At 29.7% G+C, this 12,228-nt stretch overlaps 1 protein-coding gene across 2 annotated transcripts in view; it reads right to left on the bottom strand.

Annotated features, from left to right (window-relative positions):
• Positions 1-12,228, bottom strand: part of LOC135929080 (receptor-type tyrosine-protein kinase FLT3-like) — a 16,845-nt gene extending 4,617 nt beyond the window's left edge. For both annotated transcript variants that reach the window (XM_065465573.1, XM_065465572.1), the window contains exons 1-12: positions 12,069-12,228; positions 9,522-9,714; positions 8,549-9,057; positions 7,983-8,139; positions 7,018-7,163; positions 6,658-6,811; positions 5,465-5,689; positions 5,253-5,342; positions 4,674-5,056; positions 3,362-3,484; positions 2,889-2,959; positions 1,646-1,786 (exon numbers count right to left, since the gene is read on the bottom strand). In XM_065465573.1, coding sequence (XP_065321645.1) covers positions 1,646-1,786; positions 2,889-2,959; positions 3,362-3,484; positions 4,674-5,056; positions 5,253-5,342; positions 5,465-5,689; positions 6,658-6,811; positions 7,018-7,163; positions 7,983-8,139; positions 8,549-9,057; positions 9,522-9,714; positions 12,069-12,155 — 2,279 coding nt within the window. In that variant the 5' untranslated portion in view covers positions 12,156-12,228. The remainder of the gene's footprint in view (positions 1-1,645; positions 1,787-2,888; positions 2,960-3,361; positions 3,485-4,673; positions 5,057-5,252; positions 5,343-5,464; positions 5,690-6,657; positions 6,812-7,017; positions 7,164-7,982; positions 8,140-8,548; positions 9,058-9,521; positions 9,715-12,068) is intronic.

Raw genomic sequence — 12,228 nt, 5'->3', positions numbered from 1 at the left:
TAATGGGAGATTCCCCAATTGATTGTAGGGATATATTAATGTTTTCAATTGCCTCTTGATTAACTATATGAGGAGGAGAATCAATATCATTGTCATTATAAGGAAGCTTTGCTAATTTTTGTCGACATGAAGAGCATATTAGCATATTTAAATTGATTGGTAAATTTTTTTTGGTCATCCAAGGTTGAATCTTTCTTAGATTCTTGCGATAATATGCATGTTTTTGTAAATTAAATGGGTTACAATATCTTGATATTTTAATATTTGGTATATCCATCTTTTATACAGAATAAAATTTTATTTAATTTGAACCTAGAATATGGCTTGTTTAAAATTAATCTGATCGGAAAAAAAAAATTATATTAAACAGAAAGAGAGATTGTTTTAAACTTTTAATTTTTTAAAATAATTATTATCCTAAAATATAATCGATAATATGTCTAATATAAATTCTTTTCTAATGCAGCTGTTATACATTATCGTGTCAAAAAGTTATTCGCTATTATAGTAGTAAAGCAGAGATCTAAAATATGTAAAAAAATTTAAAGATGGTGGGGGGGGGGAGCAGAACTGGAAAATTTTATCGCATTTCTTATAAACCTATAAATATTTTCATTTTTAGGAAATAATATTTTCTTAAACATTAGCGCCATCTATATTTTTTTACGATTTTTGATAAAAATGTATATTTTGGAAGAGTCGATAGGCGTCGCCAAGGTTTTGACATCATACATACATTTATAAAAAGGTGTCTAAATAAAAAGCAATAAAAAAATTTCGAAAACAAACTCCCTTTTTTGCTTAAAAATACAGGTAAAGCATTATAGGTAAACCGGAAGTTAAAGACTCAAATTGGCTCCAATTTTTATTTTATTTTGATAGTCCTTTCGAGATTTATTTTACCTACAATATGATATATTATATTATATTTTACTTTAAATAGTTCTTGAGATATAAGCATTTTAAAAATTTTACAGATTCCAAATTGGCTCTTTTTTGTACCTATAGGCCCCTATATCTCAAGAACCAGGTGTGCTAGCGAGCTAAAATAAACGGCTTTCTCTTTTATTTCCCCTTCTAAATAATTCCAGAAAATTTTAACAATTTTAAAAGGGGTCGGTCGAAAATGGGCCTTTTTTGATTGATTTATGAAAGTAAGAAATTAATTTTTAAAAAATAAGGTTTTTAGATGTTAGATATTTTTTTTATTAAAATAACCGGTCTCAAACCTAACTAGTCACGTGATTATAAATAGCTAAATAAAAAAAATAAATTAGCTGCCGTTATAACGGCAATTTTTCCTAAATCGTTTAAATTTTATTTTATTTAAATGGAATAAATTTCTTATATTACCCACCTAAATTTAGAAATCGTGTCCTAAATATCAAAAACTCAAATTCACAAACTTTCGAATCTTTAACGAAATTAAATAAATAAACTAATTTAAAATACAAAAATAAAACACTAGATGCAAACATAAATCTCAGAATATTTTATAAATTTTTTTTAAAAAAAAAATTAACATATTTTTTCATTAAAATTTGTGAAAGTTTTGAAACTCCTTAGAATTTTTTTTTTAAAATAAAAGATTTAGGACACAGCTATGTTAAGTATATTTATTTTTTTAAAAAAAGGAATTTAGAACATCTCCTCCGGACAATAGGTAGGTTTTTCGAGTCTCAGTCCATTCATAAGTTTGCTAACGAAATCCGGGCCTAGTTCCACGCCGGGGTAAGGTGAACAGCCTAACGAGTATATCTCCCACAAGACGACCCCGTATGACCATCTATAAAGAAATGCAAAAAATTTTTCTATATATATATATATATAAGAATTAAAATTAAAAAAAATGAAAATATATAAAATAGAGTGCTAATATAACATATACGATTCTAACTTATGGGAGCTATTACTTCAGAATGAACTGAAGACTCAGAAAGTTAAATTGGAGAAGCCATTTTTTTTTCCTACTTTAAGTAGAAAAGCCCTCATTGGGGTTAGCATTGATAAGAATATAAAATAGAAATTACAACGAGTTTATCACTAATTTGAACAATTTTATGGGTCCTTTAGAAAAAATTATATGGTTATGCTTCGTTTACCCCAGGTTAAAAAAAAATTATTTTGAATTTTAAATCATTTATAAAAAGCGCTTTTTTTAATAAAAAAAATTTGAGTTTTAATTATAAAAAATTTTTTTAAATTATACCTTTAAAATTTACATTTATTTTTTTTGGATAATTATAGATCAATCCATAATAAATTTTGAAATATTTCGCGGCAAAAAGATTTATTTGAACAATGCTGGATTATGATTCCCCCCAAAAAATCGGAAATTTCTTCAATATAGCTCAAAAAACCGTCTAAATTATTTTATTTTTTTATAATCTATCCTGCTAAATATAAACATAGTATTCATGTTTGATTTTTATCTAATACATTTTCATGTCCCTCTAATGTATATGCAATAATAATATATATTTTTTTTGACTCTTTCAAAAACTAACAGTATATCAATGACATATATAAAACCTGTACATCAATGCAAATCAGCTGGAGACGCCATCTTGGTTACACTAATCATTATTAAAATTTTAAAACGAGAGCCTAATTTATTCCTATATCTGATGCGAACTTTATTAAAGAATTACCGGATCATCGAGATAAAAGGAAGCAAGTTATCAATCTAATAGTAGTTTTTAACATGAGAATAATTACTATATGTGTTACCATAATGGCTGGTCCAGCTGATTTGCTTTTTAACGACTTAAAAATGCATTTTAATGAATGAATGGTCAGTCTAGGTATTATATGTCATTGCTGTATATACAAAAATGTGAGCATTAAAAAGCAAAGAAAGATTAAAATATAATTCGTAAATTTTATACATGTCAGTTTGATGATTGTACAAGTTGTCTATCAGAGATTCGATGGCCATCCACTTGATAGGAACGGGTGTCTGTATCAGTTTTTTCCAAAGATGTAAAAGATGAGATAACATTTATTAATAAAAATATTAGTAATTTTTTTTTTAAAGATTAAATAAGGCTTGGATTTGGATAAGTGAATGATAAACTAAAAATTTGAAGGAAGGCATTATTTTATTTTTAAAGAATTATCATAATTTATTGGAATAATAAGCAATAAGTGTATATTGTACATCTAGTGGTTGTTACATCACCTAACTTTAGCCAATTCCAATAAAGCTTAGCCAATCTTTTAACCCTAAAAAAAAATTGATTAGAAACCTTTAATTTTTGAAAAACCTAAACTCAAATATCGGAACTAATTCTTTAGGGATAAAAACTTGACAGAGTTGGAATTGGTCAAAGTTAGATGATTTAAAATAAACATTACATACATCTGTTGTTTTGACGTAATTGGGATAACGATACAAATCTTTGGAAAGCCCAAAATCGCAAATTTTGACGATATTATCGTGGTCTAATAGCACGTTTCGACACGCCAAATCCCTATGAATGCACTTTATATAAACGCAATATTTCATTGATGTATATATAATCGATTATAGGAAATATATAAATTTTGCGCGAAACTGTTCATATGTAGGAAATGAAGTTGAATTTCTAAGGGTATTTTTATTCGTAAAAATATCGTGTCAAAAATTGTATCGTTTTAAGCGTTGTAGTAAAATTATTATTTTTTAAAATGAAGTTCAAAATAGTGTTGTTAAATGGGCTCGTTATTTCATCCAGAAATATACATTAGGCAAGCCTGAAGATTTTGCTTATAGAAGGAACCAAGATCTAAGGCTTTAAGCCGTATCAAAGGATCGGATCGAAATGGAGCCGTTTAACAGTACTAGGTAAAAACAATATTATGCTTACAAGTTTAAAAAAAAAGAAGAAGATATTTCTAGAAATTTTATTATTGTCCGCAAAGTAAAATTGCTATATTACCAAATATCAGAGTTGTTAAAGGATCTAGATACAAGTATCTAGACCCTGTATCTAGATATTAAAATGTGGTATCTGTATAGATTTTTGATTAAAATATCTGTATCTAGATATTATTTTAAACGATGTATTTGTATCTAGATCCATTGAAAAAGTATCTTTTAACAAATCTGCTAAATATAATGAATACTAAAAATTAAATTCTACGAAGTTCGAAGTCTCGAATATTACGGTTATTTTTTTTTGACATTTATATAATTTTAAATTTTAATGCATATATTTCGATGACAGTTTTTTCTTTTCTTCTTTCTTTATTTAGTTTTTAGTAAATTTTTTAAAAATAAACTCTAATTAATTTTTTAAATTTTCGAGTATTTAAAACAAACAAAAAAATAAATAAATAATATAAAAGTAACAACGTTACACGAAATAGAGTCATCTGACGATGCATTCATTAAACAACGTGTACTACGTCAATGAAAAACAGCTGGGGACGCCATTTTGATCATATCATTATTTAAAAAATTTTGAACGAGAAGCCCGACGCAAACTTTATTGAAGAAATGCCTGATCATCGAGATAATAAAGAAGCAAGTTATCGATTTAATGCGTAGTTATCGTATGGGTTACCAAAATGGCGGCTCCAGCTGATTTGCTATTTCGACGACGCTTTCAAATGCATTATTATGAATGAATGTATCGTCCAGTCCTAGGTATTATTAACATGGTCATTTCGAAAGTATAAATAAATATTACATTTTTGGATATCAAGTATTCCATCCCTTTAGAAATTTGGTAGGCGTAACACAAAAGTGTCTCGACGGTGATATCTCGTCCAGTTTTGCATTCGCAAAGAGGAGCGTTAATATCGCTCCTAGCAATCGGTTCGTCGTCAAACATTCGAGATGATTCCTGGCATTCCAAAAAACTTGCCCCGCTTCTCGAACAACTTATCATCTTACGACTATAATCGTAAGGTGGTTTAACGTCATCTTCCTTGGTCGGATAACTTTTACTATGATCGGCGGCAGCGCCACTGGAATAGCCGCTGACCCGTAATTCGCAATACCCTTCGTTGTCGGCAAAAACGGGCTCCAATTTTTGCTTACCAAGCAAAGTTTCGCAGTCGATGTTCGCGGCTGTGTAAATAAATAAATATAATATTAAAATCTGTAGGCCGAAACCCTAAATTTGAAGCGTATTCTTAAGGGCCTCGGTAGAAATTACCATTGTTAACAGGCCCTTATGCCCAATCGCTTAAATTAGGGTGCGGGCCTATGTAATATATATTGCTCTGAGTTTCGTAGATTTTGATTGAAGAAGACTAACTCAAACCTTTAGACTGGAACGAGACGCGGCGTTTTCTCAAGTGATCCTTAAGATTCCCGTGAGCGCAGAATTCCATCAACACCATAAAAATGTTCGCTTTTCAGGGAGAAAAAAAATAATGTAAAAAATAAATATAATTTATTTTACAAAATTGTAACGAATAAAATTTAAATTTATTGAATATCGTTAAAAAAGGAGAATTCGATTCCCTCTTAAACCTTCGGCGATATCTTCCGAACACACGCCCATTAAATTAACCAAGTTCAAATGTTTTCCGATCGATGTCATTATCTTGAATTCGGATATGAGAGACATCAATTGGTTGGAATCCTTGGCGCTTCTCACGATCTTTACGGCGATCTTAGTTTTGTTTTCCCCCTTCACCAACCCTATGGCATCGGCTTCCATGACTTTCCCGTAGGCACCTTCGCCCAAGCATTTACCTCAACAATTTACATATAAAATAAAAAAATGTTTTAATTATCAATTTATTTATTTCAACAACTTAACTGTAGCAAAAAAAAGCACAACAAGAGATTATTTTATCTTTTTAACTATAAACTGTCATAATATTGTCGGGGTTTAAAATTTAAAAAACGGCTATAACTTCAGTATTTCACTCAGAAAAATATAACGCGAGCCCGAAGATATTGTTCTTAGTCTAGACATATAATATCGAAATCTCGAAGTATAGGCAATATTAGATCTGGCTAAAATATTGAGTTAGCAGTGTTTTTTTTTAAAAAAAATCGGCTTAAAACGCGCTGGTTTAACGACACTACTTATAAGTAATTATATTCATCTAAAAAATTTGAAACTTCTTTCTTACTTACTTTCTTTCTTTCTTTCTTCTTCCTTTTTCCTTTCGGCTAATAATTAGGGGTTTCGTGTTAAAATAAATTTTTTTTAAACCCAATTTAAAATTTTGGTTTAAAAAAATATCGATAGAAACTGTGAAAAAATGAATAATTGCCCCCCCCCCCCAAAAAAAATCAAAATATTCCATTTTAAAAGATAGAAAGCAAAAGGAAATGAATTAACAAAGAAAAATTAATTAATCGGAACAAAGTAAATTAGCGAATCAATAATTTTTTTTTTCATTTTTCTTTTTTTAGATTTCACCCTTTTCTGGTGGGTAAGCTTTCTTTCAATTTCTCTCCTCTCTCCACTTTATGTTCACTCATGCCCATCATCTTTTATCCAATTTATAATCTCTTCTCATTGGCTCTAACTTTATGGCCCCATCGAAGTTTTGGGCTTTTCTTTTTACGTTTGCCCATCACTTCCGTAACCTTATCCTATATAGTTCATCTTCTCATTGTGGTGCCCATACCCACCTAAGTCTTAATTTAAAAAAAACAATTAATCGCGCGAAAAAAACATTTTCCGCCAAATTCCTTAAAGAATTTACCTAATATGAGGCGTTCCTTAGGGAATTCCAGCGCCGCGTCGAATTCGAAATCGGACTTGTCAGGTGACAGAGAGGGAATTTTGAGCGTGTGAACGATATCGTCTTTGTCGGTTGGAGAGTTAAAATCGTAACTTTTATTCAAATTAAATCCGTCCTTTGATTTATTTTTTAAAAAAAAATGAAAAGGTTTTATTTTTAATGAATAAATTCGGGAGAATTAAAGAAATAATGTTTTGTCCAAATTAAATCCGTCTTTTTTCTTTCTTTCTTTTCTTTTCTTTTCTTCCTTCCTTTCTTCCTTCCTTCCTTTCTTCCTTCCTTTCCCTAAATTGTTATCAAGATTAGTTTATAAAAAAAAACTTTTTTATTTTTAGCGTATATTCTTTTCCGCAAAACGCATATAACGAGAGTTAACAAAATGATAGATGTTAACAGAACTACAACTAACAAGAACCAAGAGATATTGAGGTGCTGAACCGGGGAAGAATTGGTAGCCGTATAAATATCTTTTTTTAGTAATTTATCAAAAAAATAAATTTATAAAATTTGAACATTTTTATATTTTTATTCAAATAAACGATCCATAAGTAATTAATATCAACTTTCCTGCCCTACCTTTAACACATTAAACCCAATTTTTTTTAAAATACTTCTGTATAAGACGTGAGATAGTACCAACTAAAAAAAAAAGAAGAAGAGCCTTCAAAGCATTTGATATGTACCTTGTCGATCACATCATCACCAATCAGATTGATGGGTAATCAATAGAAATAACAAATGACTTATGAATCCATTGCGTTAAATTTAGAATGAATGAAAGAAAGAAAGAAAGAAAGAAAGAAAGAAAGAAAGAAAGAAAGAAAGAAAGAAAGAAAGAAAGAAAGAAAGAAAGAAAGAAAGAAAGAAAGAAAGAAAGAAAGAAAGAAAGAAAGAAAGAAAGAAAGAAAGAAAGAAAGAAAGAAAGAAAGAAAGAAAGAAAGAAAGAAAGAAAGAAAGAAAGAAAGAAAGAAAGAAAGAAAGAAAGAAAGAAAGAAAAAAAGAAAGAAAGAAAGAAAGAAAGAGACTATTTTTCATATTTCCTTACTATCCAATTTCGTTTTTTAAAATAGCCCTAATATATATAGTGTGTGTCAACAAAAAAGAGTAAAAATTGATTTTTTAAAAATATATTTATATTAAATATATCTTAATATTGGCTTGGCACCACTGTTATTATTTTTTTAACTTATAGTAGAAAGTTATATATATAAAAAAAAATATTTTAAAATCAAATTAAGTGAAATTGGAATCATATTAAAACAAAAATTTATGCCATAAGACAATACCCGTTTTAAGATCGGGTATATGAATACTCCTTTCAGCTAAGGTGGTTGAATTTTGAATGCGACATATCAGTTCTCCTCTTAGGATAGGATTCAGCTTGATCTTGCTCTCTGATATGCTGAGCTTCTTCGAGATCTTTACGATTTTGCCGGATATGATCTAAAATGTTATGATCAGAAAAACGAGATAATTAATGACTTGTAGTAGGCATTAAATTTGAAGAATTTTGGTTTCGAATGCCAAATGAAAAAATGCATCCATAAGAACAGGGATAACCACCTGTTAAGATAAAAAAAATCTTGTTAGTTATATGGCGTTTATTATTAGTTCTTAAATAAATATTTGAAAGAGTGTGAGGATGATTTTCTGGCAAATTATTGATTTTATTGATTAGAAATCTTTCTTAAAGAGTATTTATTTTTTTTTCCCATTCAGGATTAAATATATCAATTTTCTTTTAAAATCAATCAATTTATTTGCCAAATAATTTAGAAAAGAGATTATTTAGCCTTATTTTTCATCATAAATGATAAAATGTTCCGCCCCCCCCCACCCCATATTTTATTACCCAAAACAATGGCTCCGATAAACCGCGGGAATTCTGAATCTCATCGTTCTCCTTATTCCCCTCATCTTGGGTTTGGGGATATAGCGGCGCTACTACACTTTCACCGGGTTGGCAGAATTTGTTAGAAATTTTGTCGATATAATGGTGCGCGAGTCGAGTTTTATTTAGGTAACGATAATTTTCAGCGTGACTATCGCCATTTAAAAGCGTACTGTTGATGTGAGGGGAGTTTGCGCAAGAGGAATCTCTCAAATACCACGTCAGAGTGGCCGGGCTAGGATAGCCAAAAGCGCGGCAAACAAAAGTGGAAATGTTTAATGGTTCCTTCTTCCGTGGTTTGCTTTGAATGGCGAGAGGAGGATCCACTAATTCTAAATCGAAGATGAACGGCGTTACGGTAAAATTCTTGGCGGTGTTTCCAGAAACGTATCGGTCCAATTGCCTCAACGTAAGATTGGCGCCATTGCCGATAGGGATTACTCCTAGTCTTTCGTACTTTTCTAATGGATCTTTAAGTAATTTTGAATTGTTATACGATTTGAATATTTTGAGATCAGTTTCTTTTTCCTCGAGTTACCATTATCACCTCAAACGTTCTCCAAAACTTATTCACATTTAAGCCCAATAAATACTTTTTTGTTTAAAACTGTTATATCTTCTTAATACATATTTATTTATGCCTTACTACAGGTTTTAAAAATATAAAAATCTGTCCTGAGTCATGTTGTTATGCAGAATGGCAAACTCAATATTTTAGCTTTAGCCAGATAAATATTGCCTAAGCCTCGTGATTTCTCTATTAGATGGTTAGACCTTCTATGAGCAAAAATCTTAAGGCTTGCGTAATATTCATCTGTATAAGAATCGGTTCTAATAGAGCCTCAACAACACCAGTTTTGAGCATTGCCTTAAAGAGGACGATACCCAAAAATTAAAATGATGTTTAAGAATTGGCAATGTTGATGGTATAAACCGTGTAAGATGACGGAAACTTGATCTGCCCCGGTTTTCCCGTTGTGGTCTTTGACCAGACAAGTATAATTTTTCTCGTAATCTTTGGAAGCGTTCCTCACCGTGAATCTTGAGGTGACCTTTCGTTTCGACATCCCTTTCACCAAAAATGTATCGGAATTCACGGTAGAAGATATTTCTATATTCGTATCCTCCTACCAAAAAAAAGATGATAATTAAACCTCTTTAAAAAAAATAACTAACAATATCAACGGTTAAATAGCGAAGGGAGTGATTTTTGGTGAAATGTCTGGATTAGTGGATGCAAAATTTCTTTATTTGTATCTAAAAACTGCGAACTCAGTATTTTATCCAGAAAAGCATTGCGCGAGCCCTGAAGATTTTGATAACAGGTGCCACAAAGATTTGAACATCTATTAACAAAATCTCCAAGGCTCAGTGCAATATTTTTCTGTCTAAAATATTTCCGATAAAAATATTAAAGAAGTAAAAGATAAAATTTTAATATATTTTAACGTATTCTGGTCTTGTCCTGGATCGACCTATTACTAAACAGTTGCCAATTTTAAGCCGGATAAAAAGCATTAGAGGAATTTTAAATTTAAAAAAAACGAAAAAAACATCAAAAAAAACAAACGAAAAACAAATAAAACATGAAATATAATACAAAGAAAAATAATAATGATACCGAATGCTTAAAACAAACTAAAATAGGGTGTACTATTTCAAAAGCTGTTTAGTTTAAGCTATAAAATGCATATAAGTATCACTTAAGTCGAACATGGACACAGCCTATTTGGTAAATAGTGTCTTTTATACAACCTAAACAGATGATAAAAGACATTATAAAGGATATATATAAGATAGCTTTTCCCTTTCCTTTTTTTCTTCTTCTGTGATAGCACTGGCAGGTAATAGATTCTACAGAGTCTAACAAATTATCAAGATTAAGGAACATTAATTGGAAATTAACTTTATAGAAGGATCTGATATTTTTCCTAAAGCTGCACATTAGTAAGCATGGCTCTTATCCACTCCCTTAACGCTGGGATTAAAAACGCCTTACTAATTTGTTAAATAGATAAAAGTGGACATTTTTTTTTAAACTCCTATCTTTTATGATTGATCTTAAACGCTGTATCAAAGAAGTGCTCACCAGAACAAGGTTAATAAAAAAATATGTGTTGTGCTTTATGAGAAGTTCAATTTTCAATATAAACTCCCGAAATTCAAAGTTCAAACAAAAGTGTTTAAAAAAAAATGATATTAGGATTAGCCTAAACCACGGACTAATTTAATACGGAAAAAAACGCTTAAGTAAGTTTAAAAAAGATAAATTTTATTTATTTTCCGGAAAATTGCATTTTGTTATCATAATAACGAATAGAAGCAACAAATATTATTATATTATATAACGTGTTAGCTTTCAATGTGTATTTTTCCCGTACAATGTGATATTTTCTTTTCAACCCTTTAAAATCATTTTTTGAGCGCGTTTTTTTTAAAAAATTTTTAAAAATGTTTTTACCGGATATTTATTTTTTAAAAAAAAGAAGATATTTATATACTTTAATGCTTTTTTCTTGCGGCTAAACTATAAATGTCATTAAGGTATGGAATGAAATGAAATGAGGCCAAAACAATTATATTTATATTCAAGCACTTGTTAAAGTCCTAAAGATGGGTCATTTGTTATTTTTGCGTTTAGTACCTTTCCCTCGGTGAAAATTATAGAAACTTTCTTCAGGAGTTAAACGATACCCAAGCCCGGAAATATATTCTATCACGTTTGGAATAGTAGCCATATCTTATGAATAGCGGACAATTTTGCTGTTAAAACTTTGAGTACGTTTATAATTTATATAAAAAAATATGTAAAAGTTCGTGGAAAAATTGTCAGAAATTCAATAGGGTAGGTTATTCCAATCCAAACATGATGGCATACACCTTCTGGGTAAAATCAAATTTTTTAAAAAAAATTTTTAAAACGATCTCGAAGAATGATTTAAAGGTTGAAAAAATTAACACATTTCCGGAAAAAAAACACATTGACAAACTAGCATGTTATACTACAGTGTTTTGTGTAAGATTTAATTCAAAATCTGTGCAACACCACTGTATACATATATATCTATTTCTTTCTTTCTTTCTTTCTTTCTTTCTTTCTTTCTTTCTTTCTTTCTTTCTTTCTTTCTTTCTTTCTTTCTTTCTTTTTCTTTCTTTCTTTCTTTCTTTCTTTCTTTCTTTCTTTCTTTCTTTCTTTCTTTCTTTCTTTCTTTCTTTCTTTCTTTCTTTCTTTCTTTCTTTCTTTCTTTCTTTCTTTCTTTCTTTCTTTCTTTCTTTCTTTCTTTCTTTCTTTCTTTCTTTCTTTCTTTCTTTCTTTCTTTCTTTCTTTCTTTCTTTCTTTCTTTCTTTCTTTCTTTCTTTCTTTCTTTCTTTCTTTCTTTCTTTCTTTCTTTCTTTCTTTCTTTCTTTCTTTCTTTCTTTCTTTCTTTCCTTCCTTCTTTCCTTCTTTCTTTTTAAATATAAAATAGGGTATACAACTTGCCCCATAATAGGATCTAACTAGAGTGTCATTGATTTTCCAGGTAATATCGACCAAATCATCGCTATTTATCGTTACGGAACATACCATGACGAGAATGGAATGAATAGGAATTCCATCTTCGTAATTTTTTATCGAGATTTTTGGAACTGGATTCTCTGTG

The sequence above is a fragment of the Gordionus sp. m RMFG-2023 genome, chromosome 4, assembly GCF_954871325.1.
Source record: "Gordionus sp. m RMFG-2023 chromosome 4, tfGorSpeb1-WG-v2, whole genome shotgun sequence".
NCBI classification, from domain to species: domain Eukaryota; kingdom Metazoa; phylum Nematomorpha; class Gordioida; order Chordodea; family Parachordodidae; genus Gordionus; species Gordionus sp. m RMFG-2023.
This window is presented reverse-complemented; position numbering and strand designations above follow the sequence as displayed.